This window comes from Scardinius erythrophthalmus (assembly GCF_964197995.2).
Source record: "Scardinius erythrophthalmus genome assembly, chromosome: 25".
Lineage (NCBI taxonomy): Eukaryota > Metazoa > Chordata > Actinopteri > Cypriniformes > Leuciscidae > Scardinius > Scardinius erythrophthalmus.
Window position 1 is genome coordinate 3,704,337 of NC_138245.1, and position 25,224 is coordinate 3,729,560.

Here is a 25,224-nt window from a genome sequence, read left to right on the forward strand (position 1 = left end):
CCAAAGGAAATTTTGCTCCTGTGTGTCAGATGTTTTTAACAAATGTAATTTTGAAAAGAGACCTACAAAATGGCCCAAACTGTTCTCAGATTTGCCAAAATAACTCAAATTCTTCCAAGACCAATTTTTTTAACTCTGCTATTCACATACACAGCTAACAGGAGCGTTCTAAAGTTGAACAAACATTCTTCTAGTAACAAAACATTTGTTCAAAGTTCTGGTCTTTAGTAATAATTTAGCACGTACATCGTTCATGGAACATTTTTACCTGAAACGCTCAGTTAACGTTTTTTAAATGATACTACTTGTTTCAGAACATTCAGACAACATTTAAAAGGATCAATCCCATTAATGTTTGTGCAGTATGCTAAAATAGAATGTTCCCTTTAACATTCATATAACCAGGAAAAAAACATTTTTAAAACATTAAATATTTTTCTTTTTTGAACATTCAGAAATAATGGTTCTGATAACTTAATGGGAACGTTCTCAGAACATATTTTTGTTAGCAGGGTGCTCTCTCTTACTGTATAATACAATAATACATAATGATTCATAATTGCAATCTCCAGTAAGTCTCCCAAGTTTTCACATGTGAGCAGTGAAATCTTCCCCTAGGCTCTTGAAAATGAGGATGGCAATTATCCAATGGCAGTCAGTCCAACTTTTTATTCTTTAGTTCTTTAGAAAATCATCCATGTACTAGTGCTCTAAAGTTCCCAGAAAAAAACACTAATATGAAGAAAAGGTACTTTTAGGATACATTTTATTTTTAAGAGTGCAGACTAAGCAATGTCTTATTATCATGTACCAGCCACATATTTAATGATCTCCAAAAGCATGAAGTAGGTCTTCGCTCTCAGACTCGTTCTTGTCACGGCCTGCTGTGATGTGCGCTGCTGTAACTTCTGGGTTTCATGGGTTTTCGTCAGCATTTATTTGGCTAACACACACTTTCAGAAGTTGTGCAGGGACTCTCCAGAAATGTATATATTTAGACCTGCTTAAAACCAACTTTTACTTAACAAAACTTTGGTCACCACAGTTGTATTTACATACATATAAAATCAGGTATGTGCATTCCTCGCGTTGCTGTGGTTTATATGCACACTGAAAAGATCCAAGTAAAATAGAGGAATATATCATCAAGAATTTAACATTTTGTCCACAAAATGGCATAAAACGGTATTAACCACCAGTAGTTTACATGTACATTATGGTCAATTAGACAAGTCATCCAGGCTTACACGCGTCATTATCTCAAAGGTTATACGACTACATTTCCTAAACAATATTTTTTGACGATGTGATTTACATTAAAAGTCAAGCCCTGAAACCCTTATCATTAACGTTGAGCTGACTTTAAATGTAGACATGTTCATAAATAAAGCCCATCAGTAATGCATCATGTTCGACAGTCCGCTGTAAGTGATAAACACGCCTTGTAAACTGAACATTTCTTTTAAATTGTGTTTGTGAGGAACAATAACTAGCGCATAAGTGTGTGTGTGTTTCATAGATCATCAGTCAATCTGTCGGCGCAATGTCTTGAGCTCTGCTCGTCTCACCTGTCAGGCTGGCGTTGTTGGTCTAGCCTAGTTTTCTTAAACACATTGCAGTGTTTGTGTGTGATTGACAGAGAGAAAGAGAGAGAGAGAGAGGAAGCACTGTATTTAAATACTTTAACTGCACCTCCCTCAGTTTCTCATTGTTCTCAGCTTTTTGTGAATGATAGTTCCTTCAGGCAGAGAACGCTGTCTGTCTCTCGACTTCTCACTGTCTCTGCTTCTCCATCAACATATACTGTGAACACACATATAATTACCCTAACCTTACCATAAGCACAAACCTAACCCAACACTCTTGCAAATAAAGCTTCTTAATTGGCATTTATGCTTCCATGAAGAACCTTTAACATGCATTGAAACTTTTCAATGCACACAAGTTTCTTAACAATGGAAAAGAGTTCTTCAGATTATTAAAATGTTCTTCACACTGAGAAATAAATACAAACTGTTCTCTGGAAGGTTCTTTGGGGAATAAAACAAAAGGTACTTTTATGGCATCACTGTGAAACCCCCTCCTTTTAAGAGTGTAGCCGAAGAAGAAAGCATTTCATCTTTTTAGAATAATAAATAAAAGTAAATTATGAAGATTTTTGTCTAACTTCTGGAGCCATTTTTCCCCACACAGCTCATGATGTACATGTAGCACCTGATATAGGAAACTGAGCAGGTAATACAACACTGTAAAAAAAAAACCTGTAAAAAAACGGTATTATTCCGGCAGCTGGGGCGCCAGAAAATTACCGTAAAATAACGGCAAAAAACAATCTCGTTAAAATACAGTAATTTTCCATAATTAAATAACAGATTATATCTTTAATATTACATTAAATCTTATGTAATTATTGGGATTTTTAATGTTTTAAAAAGTCATATACACCTTTAAAACAATTAAATACTGTAAATTTAAGGTTTTATAAAATTATTTTATATAATAATGCTGTCTATCTACAGTAATTTTCTTTTAATATAGTTTTTATGTGTAAAATAACAATGAAATTATGTATAAAAAATGCACACAAGTACATAAATTCAAATACAAATGTTTGTAAATTTACAGTTTTATTTTTTATTTGTACAGATCCAATTTCACAACATCTCTAATTAAGTACTTAATAATAGCAAATTTACAGCCAATTTCTTTTAAATTAACTAAATGTATGAGTACAAATTACCTGCATATTTACAGTATTAGTAATTGAACAAACACTAAACATCAAGATAAGTGATTGATAGGAAATAGAAGCTTAGTATATAATTTAGAACATGTAAAAATATCCACAATAAAAAGCAATTACCGTATACCTTTACAGTATAACTTATTTTAACATTTACAATTACATTTTATCCAAAGTGACTAACCAATTAAGATAATAATTAAAGATAATAAAAAGCAACAAGTGCAGTGACAAGTCCCAGTTAGTCAAGCACAGTACACATAGAAAGGTGTTTTTTTGTTGTTTTTTTTTTACAAAGATTTAGTATTATTGGGTGAAGTGTTTATGAAAAAGATGGATCTTTAGCAGTTTCTTGAAAATGTGTTGCGTTGCGCCGGTCATTCCACCACCAGGAAACAGTCCAGGTAAATGTCAGTGAAAGTGGTTTTGTGTCTCTTTGGGATGATGGCACCACAAGGCGCCGTTCACTTGCAGAGCACAAGCTTCTGGAGACACACAGATCTGAAGCAGTGAGTTTAGGCATAGGGCTACCTTTAAAGACAACTCTTGCTGCAGCATCTGGATCAGTTGCAGAGGTTTGACTGACACTGGAAGAGCTGCCAGGAGAGCATTACAATAGCCCAGTCTGGATAGAACAAGAGAGTTGTGTAGCTCCGATAGGAAGGGCCTGATCCTCCTAATGATAAGGCAAATCAGCAGGATCGCAGCAAGTATGTTTTGGCTGAAAGCTGAACCATAAGCAGTTCTGTCTTGGCAAGGTTGAGTTGAAGGTGAAGGTCATTCATCCAGCAAGAATTTTCCATCAGGTAGGCTGAGATGCGAGCAGCAACCGTCAGATCATCTAGCTGGATTAAAAGGTAGAGATATGTGTCATTAAGATAGTAGTGATAGGAAAAGTCATGTTTCTAAATGACAGAGCCCCACTAAGCAAAATGATGTCCGAAAGACTTCTTTTCAATGTCTTTGTTACAAAAATCAAAGGTTGAAATGCCGTCCACTGAGGAGCCAGAATGAAAGTTATGACGTCTTTTTTTGACGTGTTCTGCACGTCCGATATAGACGTTCATCGAACCTTCGTACAAGGTTAAAACTAGTTCAGATGTGGCCATTGTGGACATATTTCAACATCATTTATGGTCTCATTTAGACATAATTACTTTGATTATTGCTGTCAGATGATCTTAGTGAGAATGAACAGAGGTTTAGATGTTGATATTCGTTTAATTTGAAGTGTCACCATTGTGGCGATCCGTGTTTGCTTTAGTTGGGCTCTTGGTCACCGTTCCTTTTATTTTAACTTTTCTTTGGCTGCTGTAACAGTGTGTTTGTGTAACACAATTGTTGTGGCAGAGAAAGCCTAGAAAAAGTATGAGGTGTTGATGATGACATAATTATCACAAAATGGGCCTTTAATATTGTGTTTAAAGTTTTGTGTTTATATTTGCCATTAATAACCAACAACCTTTTGGAACTGCATTATTGGTGCCAAAAACATTAAAATGATCCCTTATTTGAAGGTGTATAAAAAGCATGTGCACATGTTTTGAGCAAGAGTATCATACAGTCACACACAGACATCAAGATTGTGCATATGATTTCCAACAATGGTGACAATTTAAAAAAAAGCTTCATGCTGCAATGCATGATGGGTAGCTTTCATAGTACAAAACTCATCCTTAATTCCCAAGCTTTTTTTGGTTGTCACCGTTGTTGTGATTCATATCCAAAATCTTGATGTCTGTGTGTGACTGTATGATACTCTTGCTCAAAACATAATGTGCACATGCTTTTTACACACCTTCAAATAAATACACCTTCACCAATAATGCAGTTCCAAAAGGTTGTTGGTTATTAATGGCAAATATAAACACAAAACTTTAAACACAATATTAAAGGCCCATTTTGTGATAATTATGTCATCATCAACATTGAACTGATAACACCTCATACTTTTTCTAGGCTTTCCCTGCCACAACAATTGTGTTACACAAACACACTGTTACAGCAGCCAAAGAAAAGCTCAAATAAAAGGAACGGTGACCAAGAGCCCAACTAAAGCAAACACGGATCGCCACAATGGTGACACTTCAAATTAAACGAATATCAACATCTAAACCTCTGTTCATTCTCACTAAGATCATCTGACAGCAATAATCAAAGTAATTATGTCTAAATGAGACCATAAATGATGTTGAAATATGTCCACAATGGCCACATCTGAACTAGTTTTAACCTTGTACGAAGGTTCGATGAACGTCTATATCGGACGTGCAGAACACGTCAAAAAAAGACGTCATAACTTTCATTCTGGCTCCTCAGTGGACGGCATTTCAACCTTTGATTTTTGTAACAAAGACATTGAAAAGAAGTCTTTCAGACATAATTTTGCTTAGTGGGTAGTTAAAAAAAAATAAAAAAAGAAAGAAAGATGGGTGGAATCTAACACAATCGTAATCTTGCTGTAGCAAATCCAAACCTTGTGCATACTTTTAGTGCAATCATATGGAATCAGAAGACTGTTATGAACATATGGAATCAGAACCGTTATGATTTTTATGTTTTAATGAATTCTTCCCATACCTTGTTTGCCATGATCATCTGCTTTCCACGTGACCTGAAATCACACACACACACACACACACACACACACACACACACACACACACACACACAAGTTATTTTAAAACTCAGTATTAGATTTACACATGTCAGAATATGTTCCATTGGGACAATGCAAAGACTCAAATGACTATGATCTTGAAGCTGAGCTGGAAAGGCTAACAGTAATATTTTGAGCTGCCATGTGATTTTAGCTAAGTTACATTTATAGAAAGTAATGTTAAATGAATATGATTTACTGTGACCTAGCTGCACACCTAGTAGGCCTATTTTTAGTAAAACTGTGGCTATTACAATGGTAAAAAATCAGCTAAAAACGTGTTTACTACAATTTTATTATAGTAAAATAAAGTATGTTTTTTAAGAGAAAAGTTTTCAGCTTCCAGACAGTGTTTCAAAATATCCCGCCATTTATTGGTTTAATGTTACTGACTATCATAACGAAGATTTTATACACAATTATGGACTTTAATATGAATAACAAGTCTACTAAAGATTGTTTTAGGTCTTTAAGTTAACAAGTAGAGATGTGGGTTGGGTTCAACTGATCTTTCTTAACACAGATCGATAATTAAAAAACGCATGCTGCATTTTCAGTGTTTTGCCCTGACCCAGTTATAACTGAACATCATTTAAGAATGCTAACGTTAGCATGGAAACTGTCTAACCACTTAACACAAATGTAATATAAAATATCGTACACACATGTAGTATGAGACTCTTACCTCAGCCGTTGATCGGTCGGGATGAGGTCCGCTGTGACGACGAACCAGGCTCACTGAAAAAGGGCGCGTTATTTCTAGACTGACTGACACCCAGACTACAAACAACTAATATGTGTTCAGCGCTCCTGCTCACGGCTGGTTGCTTCTGTCGAATACGATTATAGCTTTGATCCACTGTGATCACAATCCACGACTACTTCACGAGCGTAGACTGAAACTTCAAATCTCCCGCTTGCCCTTGACACAGATCGACGACAGAGACAGATCTGTAGGTAGCTAACTGTTGTGGGCGGGACTAGCAGCAACGAAACGTAATGGCGGATAATTTGAATCTGCGCGCGCGCGCGCGGGCACACACACACACACACACACACACATACATACATACAAACGCACACAAAGCCACGCAGATTTGGAAAAACGATTCATAAAAGACATAAAATATAGGCCTAAATGACATTTTCGGGCAAATAGCCTACAAATGATGATCAAAATGAACATCTATTTGCAAGACAAAATTAAAAGACTAAATAATTAAATAGGCTTGCCTAATGTGTGTACAAATCTTAAAACTCACTTTAACCCCCACATGCTTAATAATCTTTAAGGAAAACATGTTTAGTGACTGCTAATTTCTGCAGTTATACCTTATTTTATTTGTTTTCTAATTCCACAGAAATAATCTGTAAAATATTACTTAATTTTGTATGTAAAATTACACATAACCCTATAAAATTACAGAGAATTTCCTTTAAAAAAACGTAAAATTAATGTAAAACCAAAATAAAAGCAATTACCTGTAAATTTAATAGTGGACCTTTAAATTACAAAAAATATCTGTAAAATAACAGGTATTCACTGTATAATGACAAAACGACAAAATTCTGTTAAAAAATACAGACCGTTTCCTGTAAATTTACAGTCTTTTTTTACAGTGAATAGTGAAGCTCACTGCAGCTGGCATAATTCATGGAGAGGACATTCATAATTCATGCATAAGTTGTGTAGAAGTGTTCTCCATATGCGCTGGCAGGCTGTATGGGCCGGTGTTAATATGTTACGGCTGCCGCATCCGCAGTGCATTTGGATTGATTATTTGTGAGAAAGATGGTGAGAAATAGAGAAAAGGAAACATACAACAGTTGGTGGAGATGCCAGAAAGAACAAAGAAAGTGACTCGAACCATTCGGAATTTTAAAAACTGTTTACATCCGGCTTATTAGAGAAATATGTTGGGTTAAGACATAACAGATGACATGCTTATGAGTTAAAAACTGTCCAGACATTCTTGTTTATTTTAAGCAGAATTAAGTATTTCTATAAAAATATGTATTGTATGGTTATATTAGTGCTGTCAAATCGATTAATCGCGATTAATCACATATAAGAAAAGTTTGTAAGTATATAATATGTGTAAGTATGTATGTATATATATATATAAATGTTATACAGTATATGTACTGTATGTGTGTGTACTGTATATGTATATATACAAACTTTTAGATGCGATAAATCACGATTAATCGATTTGACAGCACTAGTTTATATGACATATTTATAAGTTACAATTTTAACATACATTTAATGATTATTAAAAACTATTCTCATGAGTGAAAATCTGAGCAGTTCTGTTTTGTTTTTCTATAAAGAAGTTAAACCTTTTTTAAGAAAAGAGCATGCGCTTAATACGTCTAACTCAAACACAATCCACACAGTAGTAAACAAAGATGTAATTTAGCCAACTATGTGTTGAGTATGTGTGAGTACCTGGCCACAATCTCAATTAGACGTGACCTCTGACCCACACTCGTTGCCTCAGGCACTAAAAGGTGACTACAGCCGTGACCTTTCCACTTCTTGGGTCAACCAACAGAATCTGCTCAATATAACGGCACCATTGTCTGGTTCATATTCAAAGCAGTTGTCATCTGTGTCAGCACTTATATAATACCAACAATTTAACTCTTTATGAATGCAAAGTGATCATTCAAAGCCCTGGTTTTGGAATTAAGCCTCTAAAAATTTCTGATCTAAAGTGAGAAATTTGATTATAGGAATAGCCAGCAAACAAAAATAGTCTAAGAACATGAAAACGTTGTTTTTTTTAATGTTCTCCCACCATTCAAAATTGCCATTGCAAATGTATTATATAGGAAACATCCCATTTTATTATTCATCAAATGTTATGGGATTGTTACTTTTGAATGTTCTCTGAAAGTTCCGAAACAAGTCGTAACATTTAAAAACTGTTAGACGAACATTTAACTAAAACATTTAAGAAAAAAGTCCCATGAATGATGTATGAATACCATGTTTTTAGAACATTATTAAAAACCAGATAATTCTATTAGTTCTATTAATGTTACTGTAAAAACTTTGAGAGAACGTTAGCTAAAGTTCGGCGAACGTTCCCTGTTGGCTGGGCAGTCGTTGCTGCAGTATCAGACATACTTTTTATGTAAGAACTCAAATGCAGATGTTAAGTAAGTACTAGGAATGCACCGATATGAAAATCTTGGCCGAACCGATAATTTGTTATATTTGAAAGCCGATAACCAATATATTGGCCTATAAATCCAAATTTTGATATAATTTTTGAGAGTCTGATTACAAAAACAAGTCTCACCATTAAAATCGCTGTACCAAGCACACAATTATAATATTCTCATTATAATTGTATGTAGCCTATATGACAGACTTGTTTGTGCATGTTGCATTTGACTGTATTTTCCTTTTTTAAAGTGATTCCAATCATATTTCAAGCAATTCAAAACCATCACGGCAAACAGCTTGCATCTGAAGTGTCTCAGCTGAAGGAAATAATCCATTATTTATCGGCTTTAATATATCAGCCAGATTTTCTTATTGGGCCGATAACGATAACATTAAAAATTAATATATGTCGGCTGATACCGATATGGTGGCCGATATATCGTGCATCCAAGTACTCAAAGGGGGCAATATAGTTATTTACAAATGACTGTGTTATTAAATAGCTAACTATATTAACATGTTGATGGTTTAAAAAGAGATACTTTGAAGATTGTTTAAGCTTTTTGAAAATACAATGAAAGTTAATGGGGTCCAAAACAGTCCCATTAATTTAGACCTCAATGACTTGAAATTGATTGAAAAGAATGTGGGTAAAAAAATAGTAAATGATGACAGAATTTTGTGCTCAGAATTTTTGGGTGAACTATGTTGTGGTTTACCCTGTTCGCTGTACCAGGACATATAATTAGAGCTCTGTAGTGTCTACTAACTGTATACAATATTGAGGCCATTAAGAATATTTACGCATATTCTGACCACTTTTTTACAACGCAGCCAATGACATAATGACGTTCATAAATTTAAGTTATTGTGCACCAACAGTGACCAAACGCATAAAAATATTTTAGAGGGAGGAAAGTCTTGTGCTCCAATTTATTAGAGGATGGAAATTTAAGCCATTACCTGCATCTGTACGTTTCTGCTTTAAGTTTGAAGCAGTGAGTGTAAAATTTAAAGCCTCAAAGAGTACACATGCTGTGAATAGAGTATAAAAACATTCATGAGCCGGCTCACACCTGCATGCACTGGCATTTAAAAATTCCGCTTTTATGAAATATGTGGCTCAGAGTCTCAGTTTTGACACATGCACGCTTGTGTACAATAATGGCCATCTGTATTTGGTGAGCCCATGTGAAAATCCCTGTCTTGCATATGTGTGTTAATATGTCTGTGTTTTAATGCACCACATCCTTTGGTTTGAAGTTCACAACCTCCCTCAAGGCACCTTGATTTATGGCTCATATTTCAGCAACGTAATTATTCCCTCTTAGTCCATGTTTTTCCAGACATGTTTTGCCTTAGTGGCTGTTCATGGTTTCTTCGGGGAACTGCAGGGCTCTGGTTGAGGTGCCAAACTCCATTCATTAGCACACATCAAAGACACGCCGTCTCCAACCTGGAGCAATGTCAGCGTGTGTCACACATGGCCATGACCAGCTGAGGTGGACCTTTGTAAAACCCACGTTCAAAGTGACATAAAGACCTTGTTTAATGTGAACGAATCATTTCATTTTGAAGTGTTGTACCCAAGAAGCACTGCTCAAATCCAAAGAGAGCAGTTCATAAATATAGTAAATTTTTTCATGTGTTCATTTACTGAGAAGTTTGCTTTGATGAATTCTCACATTCTGTGCCAGGGTATTACATACAGTGTGTTATAATGTAATATTCCACAGAAGTTCAAATTAACACATGCAGTTTATGTGTCTAAGGCAATTGCGTATTTTGTTGGCAGGGAAAGCTAATAAAATGTTATCCTAACTCTTTTATTATGCACTAGACGTGGCTGGCCGAATCCAAAATGCCATTTTTTTTACAGCTAATTGGATGTTCCTACACAAAGTCATAAATTAAGGTGATTCTATGAGGACTTCAGAGCAATTAACAGTCTGTAAAATTGGCTATGTGTTGTGTGGCTTTTGGTTTGCATTTACAGAGTGCATCACTGTTTAAAAAAAAAAAACATTTAAACTTCATTCGGCTCAAGAAATTGTTTAGTAGACCTTGGCGTGTGTGATTTCTGTGCCTCTATAGCATCACAAAATGCTAAAAGAATTACTTTTCACACAAGTTTTTCCGGCACTGCCAATGTCTTCAATTGGTCGGACAAACAGAACCTCCTACCTACAATTCACGCCATGAGCCAGTTTTGCTGTATTGGGCTGGATGCTCAAAAAACCGACCAATTTTGATATAACTGTAATATCTTTACAGTTTTCAGGATGGCACCCTACAAATGCACCCATCCATTCATATTTACATATAATGTAAAGCTGTTGATCAAAGACAATTTGTTAACTACCAGACACTTATTTTCCCCAGATATTTTTATATTACATTTGTTGTATAAAAATCATAATATACATGTTACCAAACAGTTTGGTATATTCACAAAATTATGTTTCATGGGGTGTGGTACTTTATACTTTGAATCCAAAGCACAGTTCAGATTTTAGGTAAGGAGGGATTATCTATTTAGACATGCACGCACACACACACACACACACACACACACACACACACACACACACACACACACACACACACACACACACACACACACACACACACACACATACACATACAAAGTCAAACACACACACTTAAAATTGGTCATTGAGCAAACACTTTTATCCAAAATGGTTTACAGATGCAATTCTCATGCCAACAATATTTGCTTTTTCTAATATTTTTTGCAATATCCAAGTTTCAGGAATAGTAGTACACAAGGAAGAAAGAAGAGTAGTAATTGTCTTGTTTATTTTAGCTTATTATTTGGTTTTTGATGAGGAGAGGTGGACTCATGCCACCTGCCCATGTTGGCATCTACCTGTTTTGGCGAAATTCTATCATAGTGATATTAAAGGGATGGTTCAGAGTAAAATCCCTTTAATTTGTACCCCAAAAATAGTACAAATGTATTTGAAATCCAGAACTGGAATTGATTTTCGTCTCCAACCCTACCAGAAAATGAATGCATTATCAGTATTTAAAAAATAAAAAATAAACCTAAAAGATAAATAAGGATTCATATTATGCTGGATTCTACCAATGCTGCTAACAACCTTGAATTCGCACCACTGTTGCGCCGTTATATGGCAAATGACAGACTTTCAGTAACAGTTTTGTCAGAAGGAGGTCTCAATGATTCATGTTTCAGTCAGTGTACCTGCGGTCTCCAGTAGGTCTTGATGCTTGGCTGTGTTGTCCATCTGTGTGACGTGGGTGATCATGTGAGCTTCAGTGTCTGCACTCCCATTGGTAGTTCATGTATTGAGTTGAATGAAGTTAACTTTGTGATATCGCCAACTGTCTCAGCTCCTCATGTTGCTAAGTCAAACTCTCTTTGGACATGAATGACTTTGTGTTTCTGCAAACTGCTGTCAATGTGAATGCCATAGTGACCCTTGCGTTTCATATAAAGAGGGGAACAGGTTGATGAGATGATACATTTGGTAACAGTAACAGTACACCCTTCAAAATAAAGGTTCCATAAGGGGATTTTCACAGTGATGCAACTGAAGAACTATTCTGGAACCTTTCAGTGAACAGTTCGTAAAATATGGAAGTAAAATAATGCCAAATGTTTTTGAAACAAAAAAGGCTGTTGAATTGCACTACTTTTGCATAAAACCATGCTTGCATTTTAATGCATTGTATTTTTAGGGCTTGCATTTTTATGGGCTGAAATTCAGCATGGTTGAATATTTAAGCTGTGAATATTTAAATTCAAAACATTTCAAACACACTTTCATTATAAAAAAATTCAATAATCCATATTCACCTTTCATATTTCACTTCCAAAATATTCAAACTGATTCATATTCAAACTAGACAACGATATGCTTAAAACGGAGAAGTTTTCCCTTTGAGTTTTCCACGAACAGACGATACCATTATCAAAACGTTCCCCATTCACACGGATCCGCATAAACGACCAAAATTGCTATATTCTGCTGCCAGGCCATTAGATGGCGATGAAACACTATAGACTAAACACGTACTACGCATATGCATGACGTCATAGTCTCCAGAAATTATCGTTTCCCTTTCGAGAGCGGTCACTTCTTATTGCGTAGCTAATACACAGTGGGGAAACTCCTTTCCTAGAGAAAAATTTAAGCAGCTGCACAGCGAGCACAGCAGAGCGTCTAGCTCGCCCATTGGCTGTGCTGCAGCAACTGCACACCCTATGGCGAAGCGCCTCTGACGCGCAAACCAATCAGGCGACTGCGCGCCCTATATTTCACCATGATATCAGATTTGATCTCCTTCAGCGACACTTCACGTCTCTGTCTCCTCTGAAGCCTTCACCATGGAAACAAGCAGTCTTTGGCTTCCTCACCCCGACTTGTGGGCCCTCCATGTGTGGGCCCTCAATGGGTATCCGGGGACCTCCCTGAGAAGGTCTTGAATACTTTCACTGAGGCTAGAGCTCCGTCTACTAGATGCCTCTATGCCCTAAAGTGGTCAATGTTCACCGGCTGGTGCACAGCTAGGGACTTCGAACCCCAGTCATGCGAAGTATCAGTGGTACTCTCCTTCCTACAAGAGCTGTTGGATGCGGGTCGCTCCCCATCCACGCTCAAAGTGTATGTGGCAGCCATAGAAGCCTATCATGCTCCTGTAGCTGGCCAATCACTGGGGAGAAATGACCTCGTCGTTTGTTTTCCCAAAGGAGCCAGGAGGATGAAACCCCCCAGGCCCACTTCTATACCGGCTTGGGACCTCTCCACGGTTTGAGCCGCTGCAGCCGGCTTATCTTGAGCCACTTTCGCTTAAAACTGCTCTCCTACTGGCTCTGGCATCAGTTAAGCGAGTGGGAGATCTGCAGGTGCTCTCCGTGAGCCCTTCCTGCTTGGAGTTTGGGGTTGATGACTCCAGAGTCACACTCAAGCCAAGGCATGGATATGTACTAGGGATGTCAACGATTAATCGACGATCGATTAATTGTCGATAATACATTTAATCGATAAAACTTATCGATCATCGATTAAGCAGGTCTTCATGCGCGTGTGCGCTGCTCAACCGCGAAACATGTAAAGCGAGCGCGCCGGAGTTATGTTTGGGACAATTTTACACCTTCATCATGACTATAAGTTTGCGTGTGCATTAGCAGCCTTTTGTTTTGTGCAAATGTAAGTTGTAATACTTTTAATTTTGTGTAGGCCTATCTATATCTGATTTATCTCATATTGGATGCATTTGGTTAAGAATTAACTCTGTAGTAAAGCGTCAGCTTCAGCGCGCGCAGCTCAAACGGCAGTGCACGACTAATAATGACTATTGGGACTGTAATATTACATAACATTATAAAGAGAACAATATTGTAATAAAACATTGTGAATTATTTGGGTTTAGTTGCCGTGTCGCGTTGCTCCAGGAAGCGCGCGTCCACAACATGAGTAGTTCTGAATGAATAGCACGTAACGTTAACTTAATTCAAGTTCACTTGTGCATGAATTTGCGTCATTTTGTGCAGATATAATTTGTAATATTATGTTTATTTTTAATATATCTGATTAATCTCATATAGGATGCGTTTCTTTTAGATAAATAACGTGCTAGCAAAGTGCTCCAGTTGAAACGGTAGCAGATTCATTCAGCGTGTGTAGTTGTTCCAGGAAGAGCGCGTCACACATTCTAAGCGCATATGAGGCGGCGTTGGTGACACATTGTATTAGTAGTTATATTTGATTATTAAATAATTAATTTAATTATCAATCACATCGAAACATTTTACAATCCTATTAGCCCTTTATTTATATTTAAAACCATTCTCATTGATTTGGTGAGGATTATAGCGTTCTGAGCAGCATTTGCACACCCTGTCATGCTGTTGGCCATAGCCACTGCAGTAGACGCATATCGCAGTATTACGGCTAATGATTAATCGATTAATTGATCGTTAATTTAAATGACGATCGATCATAGGAATTTGTGAAAATTGACATCCCTAAAGTGCTCTCACCTCCGTTCAGAGCAAAGGTTATTACATTATCAGCTCTTCCACCCTCGGAGAACGACGGGGAGGCTAATTTGCTCTGTCCCGTCAGAGCTCTAAATATTTACCTGGAGCGTTCTGCACTATTTAGGCAGTCAGTACAGCTCTTTGTTTGCTTCAGTGGCCACACCAATGGGTCTCCGGTCACAAAGCAGAGACTATCTAGATGGATAGTGGACGCCATCTCTCTAGCATACGCCTCTAGGCATGGCCTCTTCGTGGGCCTGGTCTAATGGTGTACCAATTCAAGACATTTGTGCGGTGGCCGGCTGGTCCTCGCCGTCCACATTTGTGAGATTTTATAACATGGAGGTTCCTTGTCTGAAGGCTCGAGTCTGATAATTAGACCCGACGGTGTCCGGTATTATCAGTCTAACATATTACTGTCCATAAGCACAATTGTCCTGGGACTCATGTTATAGAGCTAGCCTGGTTCAGGTGCTCCAGCCCCCTTATTCATGAAACCCGACTCAGGTCCGGTTACTGTCACTTATGTTGGGATTTTTATTATGGCTTGTTTCTGTGAGCTTCGGGGTGCTTCCCTAGGCTCCAGTGTATTCAGCCAGTTGCTAATAGTGTGGTGTGTTACATTGCGTCCCCCCTAGGCGTATTAGCTACGCAATACGGTGACCGTTCTAAAAAGGGAACGTACTCGGTTACTAATGTAACCTCGGTTCCCTGAGAGTAGGGAACGAGTATTGCGTAGCCTGCCGCACTATTGCAATCTGTCAAGAGTTTGTCGTTTCAGTCGATTTAAACCTGATATCATGCCGAAATATGGGCTTTTTATAGTCATAAGCCCCGCCCATTCTGGCAGGCTCTGATAGGCTTCAATATTTCTCGAGGAGTTTCCCCACTGCGTATTAGCTACGCAATACCCGTTCCCTACTCTCAGGGAACTGAGGTTACGTTAGTAACCGAGTACGTTTTGTTGTTTACACGGAGACCGTTGTCAAAAACTTGCACTTTTTCAAAAGTTTGCAGTTTCAGGCACCCAGAATGCTGTTGTCGTGTAAATGAACAGCCAAAACGCATGAAAAGTTTTACGTTTTTAGTTGAAAACGGTGTTTAATCCTTGATCTAGATCACACAACTTTATGGTGCTGCAAAGGACATTTGAAGTACCTTTATTTTTTTAAAACCGAGGCAGATTTTCCTAACATAAATAAGTAAGTAGCATTAATTGATGAATTGCAGGAAATGTTTTCAGTTTTGTCCTTTAGAATAGATCATGGATCGATCCATGTGTTACCCACACAAGATAAATTTTTCCATCATATTACCTCTGTTGACGCTGGTAAACCACAAGAGCAGACGCTGCCAGGCGCTCGTCCATGAAGGCACATGAGACAGGACACACACAGGCTCTTCTGTTGACAGTGTAAAGGTGTGCACCCTACCGAGGGCCACAGGAGACACAGACCCTACAGTCCATCTGGAGGCTTAGATGAAAAGAACACAGAAACTAGAAGCTGAGCATAATAGACCTTAATAGCTAATAAGTGTAGCCTTTGTGTGTGGAAAATGTCTTAACCAGCATTTTTTTTTTTAAGTTGCCAGCCACCGCCAGCATTTGTGATTATTTTCACAAGAATTTCATGACCCCCAGGATTTTTGTTGAATATCTGAGCAATATATCAAAAGAAAGAACAGAGCCTCCAGTTTTAAACAAAAAACTTGCTTTATTCTAACTTCATGCATTCTTTTTTATATAAACTGCCTAATTGATTTTATGGATCTTATGCCTAATTTTATGTATGTCTATTTATGCAACTGCCTACTTGAATGTGGGCCTACTCGATTTGAGCAAAAAGCAGTGAAAAATATGTTTTTGGCAAAGACTATTGGAGCGTCGCAATTCGTATACTATCTGTCCTAAATAGTATTCGAAAATAGAATTAGTACATCCCAAATAGTAGTATGTTGAAATGAGTGTTCCAAAAATACCCGGATGGTCTACTATTTCCGAAGAATCTTCGGTCAGAATCCGAAGTGCAGATCGATGCGCACTCTAACGGCTAATATTGCCCACAACCCATCGCGCGTTGGATGAGGATTCGGTTAGAACTACAAACACGAGTGAAAAGTGTTAAAAAACTACAGACATGGAGGACGCGTGAGTCCGGCGGTTATGTAGAGAGGTTTAGATAAAGGGGTTTGAGTGATTAATTATCAGTATCTAACCTGATGAAAATATATTTATTCAATGTTGTCTACATTATATTGCATCTGCATAAGCATTGTGAACTTTTGTAAAGATACGTTTAGACACTTTTTAAATGCATCATTATATTCAAATTGCAAACACATGAGGAGTCTCCTCATGAAAGACCCACGACTGGCAGATGAACGTGCAACTACATTTAAAACAGTAAGAGATTAAATTAGATTGAATGGAGGATTTTAACTGTGACAAGATGATTGACAGGGCAGTTTACGGTGACAGGATGCACGCGACAGATCCGTCCGATAAAGATGGCGAAGTAGTCTGTCCCAAAGCTTGCCTACTCTTTTGCTACACACTTCTCAAAAAGAGTACATACTTTTAGGGCGTAGTATAAGTAGGCGAACTGGGACGCAGCCTATGTGCAGTTCAGATTCAGAACGATGAAGTAAACCGAGTCCTTTAACACTCCTGTAGCTCGTCCTGGGTCGACATTTCATTTATTAGGCAGTTTTTGATTTATATGCTGTTTAATGTTGATGATTGTGTTATTTTACGTATCAATCTGCTTACAAATGCTATTTCTTGTTTCTGCTTCTTCTTCGCCTGTGTTTTGATCAGGAGATTCTGTACTCTTCTGTACATATAACAATATAAATTATGGAAATTTCCATCAATGGCGGGGAAAGAGTTGATAAAGGGGCTAAAAATGTTTTGTAACAAATATATATCCAGTCATGAAACTGTAGATTGCACAGACTGACAGGTCTTACACGTAATGACATCATTAGCGCATGGCACAAGCTGATTGGTCTCTGCTGATCCCGCAGCCAATATGATTGCTTGCTCAACATTTAAAAAGTGTGTATAATTCTTTGCTGTAAGCTAGTCCTGTTATACGCCATCAGAGTTATCTGAACGCCAATCTGAACCCCTCCACTTCCCCCAGCTCCACCTGCCTAGACCTGCTATGGTTTTTATGTATTAGGGGTGTAAGAAAAAATCGATACACTTGAGTATCGCGATATTTTATTTTGCAATACTGTATCGATTTTCAAAAACGCAATATCGATTTTTTTTTTTTTTTTTTACGTCCAAAAATATTCATGGTAAGACAGTGGTTCACGTTTATGTTGTTTAAATCCCTACCACTAGATAGCTATGCTGAGACGCACCACTAGTGTCCTCGCCAGGCTCGCCTATAACGGTGCGTGTCCACTGGACATTTTAGGATTGACAGCGGACCGGAGAATGCGTTGAGAGCGACCGAGAGCGTCAAAAAGTTGGGCAGTTCCTTTATACAAATATCAAGCGAAAAACGCAGTCGGCAGCCAATTGCTGTGAGGTTCGGGATGTGACGTCTGTCTTGAGAGTTTAAACATATGCAAATTGTGCCGGAGTTTATGCTGGATTTAGTGCGTAAATCATTTTGTTTACAAATTAGACGTTGTGCAGTTGTTATAAAGCCTATATGTTAAATATTTCATTTTGGATGTGTTTATTGTGATTATATTGGCTGGTTTTATAAAAGTTTATACAACTGAAAGGATATCTTTGCTTGGTGCATTTGGAAACAAAGCTTGTCTATTTCTAAATGTAATCGCGTGCATCGTTCACATCAAACGCGAAGAGAGCATCTGGCGCGAGTGATTGCAATGTTAAGTCAATGCAAAGACGCGTTTACGCGCGTCTGGAGGTCCTGCGGCACGAGGCGTTTAGTGCGGCGCGGTTCGCCTCATTCGCGCGTCCAGTTCTTTTAAAATCTTTTATCACATAAAACTTGATTTCAATATGACACATTTATTTTGTTCACTTTCATCCACTTTCATTCATTTTCGTCCAGTTCACGTTGTTGTTTTGTATTGTGACAGGGGCTATGTACCTATTTTCTTTTATTATGGCCTACTTGAGCATATAAACATTTGCTCACTAAGAACCTGTAAACCACAAGCCCAAACTGGCAGTTTGATTTTCTGTGTACTGAATTGTTTACCTAAAGTAAACTTCTTTGACTTTTATGCACATCATGTCTTTTTTTTTTAAATATTTTTAATATATTTTACTTTTAAAAAATCCCAATATATCGCCTTATGCACAGTATCGAAATATATTGCAATATATTGAATCGTGACCCATGTATCGTGATGCGTATCGTATCGCCAGATTCTTGCCAATACACAGCCCTATTATGTATGTATATTTATGCAGCCGCAGCGTAGCAGATCTACTCCACCAACACCAAATACATGAACATTGGCATACTCAATAACATGCTAAAACTATTCAGAGAGTTGTCATGATTGAAATGGGTTTAGGATTGGCTACTGTTGTGATATAACAATATAATTATATACATTTACATTAATTCATTTTGCAGACGCTTTTATCCAAAGCGACTTACAAATGAGGAATACACCAAGCAGTCATTTTATGATTATTGTTGTCAGCAGGATGCAGAAGTGAGCTTTCAGAGTTTTCAGCTGTTTCTTGAGTATTTTCAGGGATTCGGCTGTAATATAAAAACAAACATGTGTATACATACAATTGCATAATAGATTAAATAATGTCTTGTTAAAAAATGCTACCCAGGTTTTTATAAGGGTTAGTTTTAGGGGTTGTGTTTGGCTACGGTATAACAGATGTGATGTATGGTAGTCTGTGTGTAAATACTGGGTTCATTCTGCTGACGAGTCATTAACCCGTATAGGCAGTTCTCCTGCATTGCTGCTCATTATTTTAACATTTTACTGCTGGAAATGAAACCTTTTTATTTTATATGCTGCAGAGGCTCATTCACCACACACACACACACACACACACACACACACACACACACACACACACACACACACACACACACACACACACACACACACACTCTCTCTCTCTCTCTCTCTCTCTCTCTCTCTCTCTCTCTCTCTCTCTCTCTCTCTCTCTCTCTCTCTCTCTCTCTCTCTCTCTCTCACACACACACACACACACACACACACACACACACACACACACACACACACACACACACACACGCACGTACACTCACACCCACACGCGCACATACACACACTCACACACACTACTAGACTACTCTTCTCCTTATGCCCAATGTGTATCTAATTAATGAGCAAGTACTGCACAAGAGAGGAATGTTTCATTCCTGCCTTTGCTTTTTCCACTTTTGTTTACTCTTTCATTCTCATTTTCATCACTTTTTTGTCCTTAATTGTGAATTTGTTTGATTTTATAGTTTTACACACAATGCTCTCCCCCCAACTTCTTTCTTTCTTTCTTTCTTTCTTTCTTTCTTTCTTTCTTTCTTTCTTTCTTTCTTTCTTTCTTTCTTTCTTTCTTTCTTTCTTTCTCCAACCTTGAATTTTTTTCACTCTTTTTGAAAACACATCCTCATTGTTTTTTTTTCTTTCGTCCTCTTCTGTTTTTTTTTATGATTGTTCTTCTCATGGCTTTGTTGAAAACATCTTGAAGACTGTCATCTCGAATGAGATGAAGAAACCGCTGAAGACGAAAACATGTCAAACGGGGATTTTCAGAGGACGGCGAGTCAAAGAGGGAGCGATAGGGGAAGATTTAAGGAATTCAGTTTGGGGGAATTTGTGCCTTTAATAGATAATAAACAGGTCGTATATGCCACTCAGTAGAGCGCATGAGACGGTGAGGTGTATTTCTCTCTCTCTCTCTCTCTGTGTGTGTGTGTGTGTGTGTGTGTGTGTGTGTGTGTGTGTGTGTGTGTGTGTGTGTGTGTGTGTGTGTGTGTGTGTGATCAGAGCAGGACTGAAACATGGCCATTCTGCTCAGGCCTCACATGTGGAACAGTTTACTGAAGCTCTGCTCCAAAATGAACAGAAAGCAACAGACGGCAATTAAAAGAGAGACAGACACAAAGAGAGGGAGAAAGACTGAGAGAGAACAGTCGACTCATAAGTAGATTGAACTTGTGTCTTAGTTTAAATCGAAAAATGCAACCAGGTAATGCACCTTTAAAGTAAAAAAACAATATGGAAACTCCGAACTGAAAGCATTGTATGCAAAACAGCCGACTGTAAACGTGATTCTTTAAACATGCAATGCATTACTGTCATGTATGTGGGTTTATGAACATTTGTGTTTGCAATCTGTATGAGGATATGGAAAGTCAGCTTGCCATTTATGGTTTGTTCTCTGTAAGTTTCCATCAGTGGTGATGGAGGCAGAAGGAGGGGTTTGTGCCCTCCACCCTGGGCATGTGGCAGTCGAACAGAGGCAGCTTTATTGAGCTGTGTCTCTGATTTAAATCATATGGCATCGCCTGGAATCACTTCATGGCTTGGAGGCCGTTCAGATGAATGCCCCAACAAGAGACTCGCTCTGTTTCTCCCCCTCAGTTCATCTGTTTGTTGGCTTTCGATTTCTTTCACAGTGTTTCTCACTAAAACCAAATGGCGTCATGTCTGTTTGATTATGCTGTTTCGTCTTTATATCTCTTCAAGGTCAAATTTCTCATCTGCCAAAATCAGTCGTTCAAAATCCAAAGCAATACTTACTTTTATAATGGATGGATGCACTTTTTTGGGCTTCAAAAATCTCAGGTACCATTCACTCCCATTATGAAGCTTGGAAGAGCTAGGATATTAGTTAATATAACTCTGATTATCTTTTGCTCAAAGAAGAAAGTAATTTACACCTAGGAATGCTTGAGGGAGTAATTAATGGGATAATTTTCATTTTTGGGTGAACTAACCCTTCAAGTAATAAAACTCAGTGGTTTCTTTCCCTTATTAAAAGCATATTAATTTATGTCATGTGTCAGAAGTGATCTGTCGTAACTGGTTTAGGAGCTTCAAATGAGCCATGCACTGCGTCTGAAATCGCATACAATAATATAGTAGGTACTTCCTTAGGTTTGAAACTTACTTTAGGAGCATTTTAAAAAGTATGTATTAAGTATAAATGTGTATGAATGACAACCCGACGTACTACATTCACCATGTTGTCACGGTCATGTGACTCAGGGATGGACTGGGACACAATTTCAGGCCGGGAAATCCTACACCTATTCAGGCCATCCTATGCACCCAAATAAATTTTAGAAACACGGACAACCCTATTTTTTACTAAATTAGATTTATTGGTCTAAATCCTTAGGCTGGGGCCGTGTAAAATAATTAAAGGCTTTCTCTTGAACGGTATCCTCACTTCCCTTTTCCTTCTCTTAATTTTCTCTAATATCTCTCTGTCTCTCCCTTCCACCAGGATCATCAGCCTCATACACTAAGTAAAGTGGAGGACTGTTATATATGTATGTATGTATGTATAAAGTGTGCGTATTTTTCTTGTACCTGTCTCTTCTTCACCTGTCACTTGTTCTGGCCTCATGTTACAAACAGAACTGTCTCCACCTTGGTGTAAAACAACCACCTCTTGCCCAGAATCTACATTTATTTTAGTAAAAAATCAAAGTATTATATTTATGACAAAATGTTGTTGTTTTTATCTTAAAATTACTTAAATATCCAACATTTAGCAACACTATATGTCATACAATATGTAAAAAAAAAAAAAATTTTTTTTTTGTTGATGTCTGCACTGTCTATCACTCCTGTCTCCCTGCTCCCAGTACCACATAAATGTTAATATTTGTCTGCAAAATTACTAATGTAACTTTACACTAAATAATATTAATCTCCTTTAGCATACAGTATTTTGAGTGACGATAGTAAAAGGGGCGCTATACCGCTTACATTTGCTAGCATTTCAATACTAAGTTAACGAAGAAAAAAGTACAGTATTTACAAATGAAACTGACCTGCACTTGAAGCCATGAACAGGTCATTCATTTTGCAACATTTTGATGCTTGTTCGGGTGCTTTCTTTTTCGTTGTCCTTTCCCTCTCTGCTCCACCTGGCCGTTTTCTCTCCATCATCGGCTGCTGCTCGCATTTTCTGTTTAATCGTTTAGCTGAGGCTTAAAGTCGAATCGTAGCCTTGCCAGTCAAGACTTACAGATTCATGATTTTATTTTATAATAATAATTTTATTGAATGACAAATTCGAAAATGATCACTGGTAAATGTAGTAGTATAAAAAAAAAAGAAGGCCAAATTAGTCGCCAGGCCACCGGGAATTCTCCCGGTGCTCCCGATGGCCAGTCCGGGCCTGATGTGACTTAGGCTACTGTGTCAGTTGCGTCGTGTCACTGTCATTCATAAATCCTCTCCTGTGGCCTCATGGGATAGTAAAGTGTCCATCAGTTGCACACTTCAGAATCTCAGCAGAACTAGTTTAGTTTCATTTCATTTCATTTCATTTCATTTCTCTACTCTTTTATCATCTAAATGACCTTTTTTTTTTTATAAAAAGTCTTTCATCAGGCAGTCGGATTTTTTTTCTTTTTCTTTTCTTATCCAGATCAAATCCGTTTCGTTGTTTACAGTTTAAACAGCAGAAAACCACATGAAATATGGCTTTTAAAAACCCCACTCCAAACCACATTCATATGTGGTCTGAAATCAGATTGCAATTTCAGATTCTTGGAAATGTCTTTCGATCTGAACTGTCAGATCGGATTTTTTTCTTCTTCCCCCATTCAGTTCGCAACATCCTGCACAGTAAAGAGTGAGCAAAATATGTGTGAGTTTAGGAACAGTTGTAGATGGCATATTTTATTGGCAAATTTCTATTTTTCCAGAAATCAGCCATTTTGCACTCTGCACCGCCATCCACAAACCACTGTCAGATATAGACAGTTCAGAATCTGCATTATTCTGCTTTATATTAGCCTGACTTCGTCATACTCATATTCTAGTCAGAATGTGAGTCTGATACCGCTCCATAGAGATTTGATTATGGGGCGTGTCTCAACCGAACTAGGAAAAAAAAAACCTCTGCACTCAATTGGATAGACCTACAACCAATCAGAGCAACGGAGTAAATGACGCATGTCCTTCATTCATATTTTCAACCAACAAAATGTCGCGGGCGCGGCTTTCTGTTCCTCTTTTAAAATGAATGCGCTGTCGATATCTTCTATAACAGACGCGATGGCGGAATCTACACATGATGTTTCATAAACAAAGTTCGGGAGGAGCACGTACAAATAATCAATCCAATATCAACTTGTCATCAAACAATACCATGTCTAAGGTTACCGAGGAAGCATATTCGCTCTGTCAACTTACCTAACACTCCTTGACAGTTTTTCAGCATCCCTCCACCACCCCGAATCCTCACTCTTGTCTTGTTCTCTCACAACCAGGAACACGGGGGGAGTATGGCTACCGAGCCCACAGCCCTCTCCTCGGACAGAACGTCATATACGCATTTATTCTATCTTACTTATTTGTGTGAACTCGTGACATCTCATATAGCCTACGCATTTATTCTATCTGACTTATTTGTAAATGTGAACTCGTGAAATCTCAATTCTCCAGCTGCAGTCGTCTTTGTTGTAAACTAATTCAAATCAAGCGCTCTTTGGTGACGTAACCGCAGACCATCTGTCCATCATCGATTAAAGCCCGCCCTGGCAATTTGATTGGCTCGGCCTTCTAGGAGCCGAGCATAATTACTCCTCAATGGATCGAGTCCAGACCGAACTTCCCGACCAAAAAATATTGTGGGCGGGGTTCGGGCTGGCACCCAGGCTAGCTTTATATGTTAATAATGTCCAGTACTGTATAAGTCTTATGTTTGACGTTTGACCCTCAGGAATTTTATGAGAAGGCATTTGTGCTGAACTGTTGTAAATAGTGCATAGTGGCCAATTTACTAGATCATGCTGACAAAAAAATATGTGAACTGAAATGGGTCAGAGGTAATTAACAAGTATGTGTTAAACTATTTTTTCCCTCTTGTGTTTTTTTCCAGGCACCTGTTGGATTTTACATCAATTTTGGATCACTTGCTGAGTTCATCTTCCCTCCAAACCAGTGCTACGCAAACCAACAAAAGTGTATAATGGATTTATGGTTAGCGCATAGAGTTTAGTAAAATAATTCCTTTAATAAAAAGTGCCTGAGTGAGAAGTGAGATAGTGGTAAGAGACAGATAATTCACCACCTCAACGATAGCACCATCTTTGGACGCTGGAGGAGCGCCATCATCAAAATGGCAACCAATAGGGAGAGGCCTGTGAGTCACATGACAGGGTTCTACCCCTTTGCCTTCAGCTCAATGCGAAACCACTCCCCCTTTGATCTCCTGGCCAATGGCAGCCTCTTTGGACGATTTGGGGCGGACCTTCCCAAAGAGATGGCAGCTCTGTGTAAGTAGCTTTCAGAATAACCCCATCTTATGAACAACTACACACACAGAAACTAATAGCTTGTGTCTGCAGTAGCACAGACAATCTATTTCTTCTTTTTTATGTTGCAGATATTGTTTTCAGTGTCACATGATCCTTCAGAAATCATTCTAATATTCTGAT

The 25,224-nt window shown here is 38.0% G+C and overlaps 1 protein-coding gene and 1 long non-coding RNA gene across 2 annotated transcripts in view; one reads left to right on the top strand and one right to left on the bottom strand.

Annotated features, from left to right (window-relative positions):
* Positions 1-2,611: 2,611 nt before the first annotated feature.
* Positions 2,612-6,383, bottom strand: LOC308685522. Its single transcript, XR_014029458.1, has 3 exons — positions 6,088-6,383; positions 5,324-5,357; positions 2,612-3,588 (listed from the first exon to the last, which is right to left on the bottom strand). It is a non-coding gene; the product is annotated as an uncharacterized lncRNA (long non-coding RNA).
* Positions 6,384-24,665: 18,282 nt separating this feature from the next.
* The window catches only part of rargb (retinoic acid receptor, gamma b), a 42,766-nt gene continuing 42,207 nt past the window's right edge, over positions 24,666-25,224 (top strand). The window contains exon 1 of the mRNA XM_081357835.1: positions 24,666-25,062. Within this exon, the coding sequence (XP_081213961.1) occupies positions 24,906-25,062 (157 nt within the window). The 5' untranslated portion in view covers positions 24,666-24,905. The remainder of the gene's footprint in view (positions 25,063-25,224) is intronic.